Raw genomic sequence first — 3321 nt, forward strand, 5'->3', positions numbered from 1 at the left:
CAAACCATAGCCAAGAGAGGAAAAAGCTCTTGGTCCCTTGCTCCAGCAGAACCAGAAATGGACAGCAGTGGGTGGAAGTTAAGTAGCTAAATGTTTCCCAAACATTTTCTGTGTTTTACAAATATCTTAGGACTGAACCCAAACCATTCTATGATTCCATGATCTGGGCTTTGGCTCAGGAGCAAGAATAATTTACTCAAGTCACTTCAGTGAAAGCTATAAAAGAACAGAGCTCCCAGCCATAGCAGTAACACACCTGCTATTAGACAGATTATTTATTCTCATTTCTCATCCCAGACAGAGTAGTCTTTCCAGTGTGGGTTACTCTACACCAGAAATGCAACAAATCAGGCATTGCCACCAACCCATCAAACTGCAAGTCCTTCTGCAGCTGGAGCTATTGGCCAGAGCATCTCTTTGCACACTTTCAGCATAGATCAGGAACAGTCCCAGCAGCACAGGATCCCAGCAGAAGGGGTGCTCAGCAGCTTGGATTTGTTCACATTTGGTAGTCCCTGAAATTCCCATATCCCTAACAGAGATCAGGCTGCAGAGGTTGCAGCCCTGTGAAAGCTGAATTGGAGAAAGTTGGTGGCTTGAGCATGGGAGGTGGGCATAGCTGAAACTTGGGCAACAGGAAACATGTAATAATCAGCTTGAGTTTTTTTAACTGGAACACAGCTAAAGCTACTGGCTTTGGAAAGTCACTTCTCTGATTTCTAAAGACTATACTGTGCAAGAGGAGAAATTACTTCAAATTGAGAGCAGGCTGAGATTTATGCATGGTCTTTCTTTCTCAGTCCTTGACTACTAATTCCATTTTAGTTCTAATCCTTGTATCCAATCCTGCAAGTATCACCAAATGCATTTATTTACCTTCTCTGTTAAGCAGAGGGGAGTGCAGCAGTACCTGTTGACATAATGTATTATTGAGGTCTGACTTGCCTGATAGTGCATTAACTCTAAAAATGTTATCTCAGCTACTGTTTTGCAGAACTGGCTTTATAATCAAAATACTTGACGTTTGGGTTTCAAAACAAAAAGCAACATTAGGGATCACAGTTATGCATCAGTTAGAAATAATCTTCCATTACATAGCAAACATGAACATCTGATGGCTACTGACTACCCCAAAACCAAACACAGCATTAGTAGCTCCCAGGAGAAGGAAATAACAAGAAACATGAGAACCTGCTACGGCAGAACCTTACCCACACCCAAAGCATTCACTTTTTATGAACACAATCTGCTCTTAATCCACTGGACTAGCAACAGCCCACAGAATAGCAGAGGCCCTCCCTTAATGTACATACACCCCTGAACTCAATACTGCTCCACACACCTGAGAGCACTAGGAAGCAAGGCTCAAAAGTCATTTGGTTTGCTCTTTCTGTTCTGCCCATCGCCTGCAACTACCTATTTCCTTAAGTGACAAGTATTTACTGCAGATTTAGACACCCAAGCCCAACCCTGCATTGCCCTATGTCACCTTTTTCCTCTCACTAGGTGGCATTGAACAACATTGTGAACCCACTCAACACTGGATCTCTTCAAACATATTTGCCATTCGGGAGGGAGGAGGGCAATGCAACCTCATGCTCCAAAAGCTCCTGGTACAGCCCCAGCAAGGACCTTTCCTTTCCCTCCCATCTGTACCACACACACCTGTACAGAGGCTCAGGCAAGAGCATCAGGCAGGGCAGCTTCACTGATTTCCCTGTGACACATCACACTGTAGAACTTACACATTAAGTAAAGGACAACACTCTCACACTTCCAGTAGCAAAATATTTTGGGTTTGTCTGTAGGAAGAGAAAACAAAACTAAGTACAAAAAGCTTTTTGAAGGAAATAATTAAATCAGATGAAGCTATAAATGCCTGAAAAGTGGAACAAATTTCTAACACTGCCATTAAGAATCAGGTGTGGAGAGTGACAATATTTTATTTAAAAAGGGAACTGCAGCAAGTCCCCTGCATCTGAAGGAGTGTGCAGATCCCAAAGGCCTGACGCCAAGGGGAGGTTAACAAGAAACAAGTTCAGTCTTGTTAGAACTCCCTGCTCTGTAGCAATACTAGTAACGATGTTTGATACTTCACCTTCGCTTGGATGTTTCCCAACACTTTTCCTATCCCTCCCCAGGGTTATTTGTATTCTGGAGCACTGGCACCTCGCACCGGTTGGCTGAGTTCAGTTATCAGCTCCCTTCAAATCCAGCCAACCAGGCTGCTGACTGTTGGACTTTTTGGACACACACAAGACACATAAAAGGCAACAAGAACCCGACACCCGGCGGCACGGCCAGCACAAACCCATTTGTTTCCTCAGGTCTGTTTTCCCAGCCTGCGAGCCGGGATTGGCAGGCAACTTGGAAGCGAAGGACTTTGAATCCCAGCGAGCGCGTTTGGCGGGACCGCTGCCCGCGCAGCAACCGCACGGGATGAACGTGCATTTCCTGACACGGCTCTCACCTGGGGGGAGAGGGGAAGAAACCCCCCCCCCGGCCATCCCTGGAGCTCGGGAACAAGCACAGACGAGCGCTGGGGCTCACCCCGCCGGCACCTGCCCCCTCTGCGGCGGGACCGCGCCTCACCGGCCCAAGCACCTCGCGTTTTACCCGCCACCTCCACGCGTGTCACCCGGCGTGTCACCCGCGCCACTGCCGCATCCCCCACGCACACCCCGAGGGACACGGCAGCGCGGCCGCTGTGTTTGCCCCACGCACGGACTTACCGGTGGCCGCAGCCCCGCGCGGGACGGACTCGGCGTTCCCCATGGCCGCAGAGGTGCGGGCTGTGCGGGCTGTGCGCGCCGATCCCGCAGCGCCGCCGATTCGAAGCTGCCGCCGATTCGGAGCTGCCGCCCCGCCCAGCGCCGGCCCCGCCAACCACGGGCCGCGGGACGGGCCGGGGCGGTACCGGGGGGTTCGGCTCGGGCCCCGGCTCCTTTCCCGAAGGAGGGGCGGTCCCCGCACCCCCTGCGGAGCCGTGTGTGCGGTGTCTGTCTGCGCCCGCGTCAGCCCCGATCATCGACTCATTCCGTTTGGGTAAAGAGCTTTGGGCTCATCGCGTCCAGCCATAAACCTAACGCTGCCCAGGCCACCGCTGAGCCTGTCCCCAAGCACCGCACCTGCAGGCTTGTCAGCACCTCCAGGGACAGGGACTCTGATGGTCTCACGCGCCTTGGCAATTTGAATTAACAGACCGCAGGTGGAAGGCAACAGGAAGGGCTTCTGCACTGCTCCTACACAACGCGGGTAAAAGTCATACATTCCAATTGTTCCTTTTCTGAAAAGACTTTAAAAAAACAACAAAACAAACCT

General features: G+C 50.6%; 1 protein-coding gene across 1 annotated transcript in view; it reads right to left on the reverse strand.

Moving 5' to 3' along the window:
• Positions 1–2775, reverse strand: part of NEURL1B (neuralized E3 ubiquitin protein ligase 1B) — a 126583-nt gene extending 123808 nt beyond the window's left edge. The window contains exon 1 of the mRNA XM_010002075.1: positions 2733–2775. Within this exon, the coding sequence (XP_010000377.1) occupies positions 2733–2775 (43 nt within the window). The remainder of the gene's footprint in view (positions 1–2732) is intronic.
• Between the last annotated feature and the right edge of the window lie 546 nt (positions 2776–3321).

Source organism: Chaetura pelagica, unplaced genomic scaffold (genome assembly GCF_000747805.2).
Source record: "Chaetura pelagica isolate M959 unplaced genomic scaffold, ChaPel_1.0 scaffold356, whole genome shotgun sequence".
In the NCBI taxonomy this organism is placed as follows: Eukaryota; Metazoa; Chordata; class Aves; order Apodiformes; family Apodidae; genus Chaetura; species Chaetura pelagica.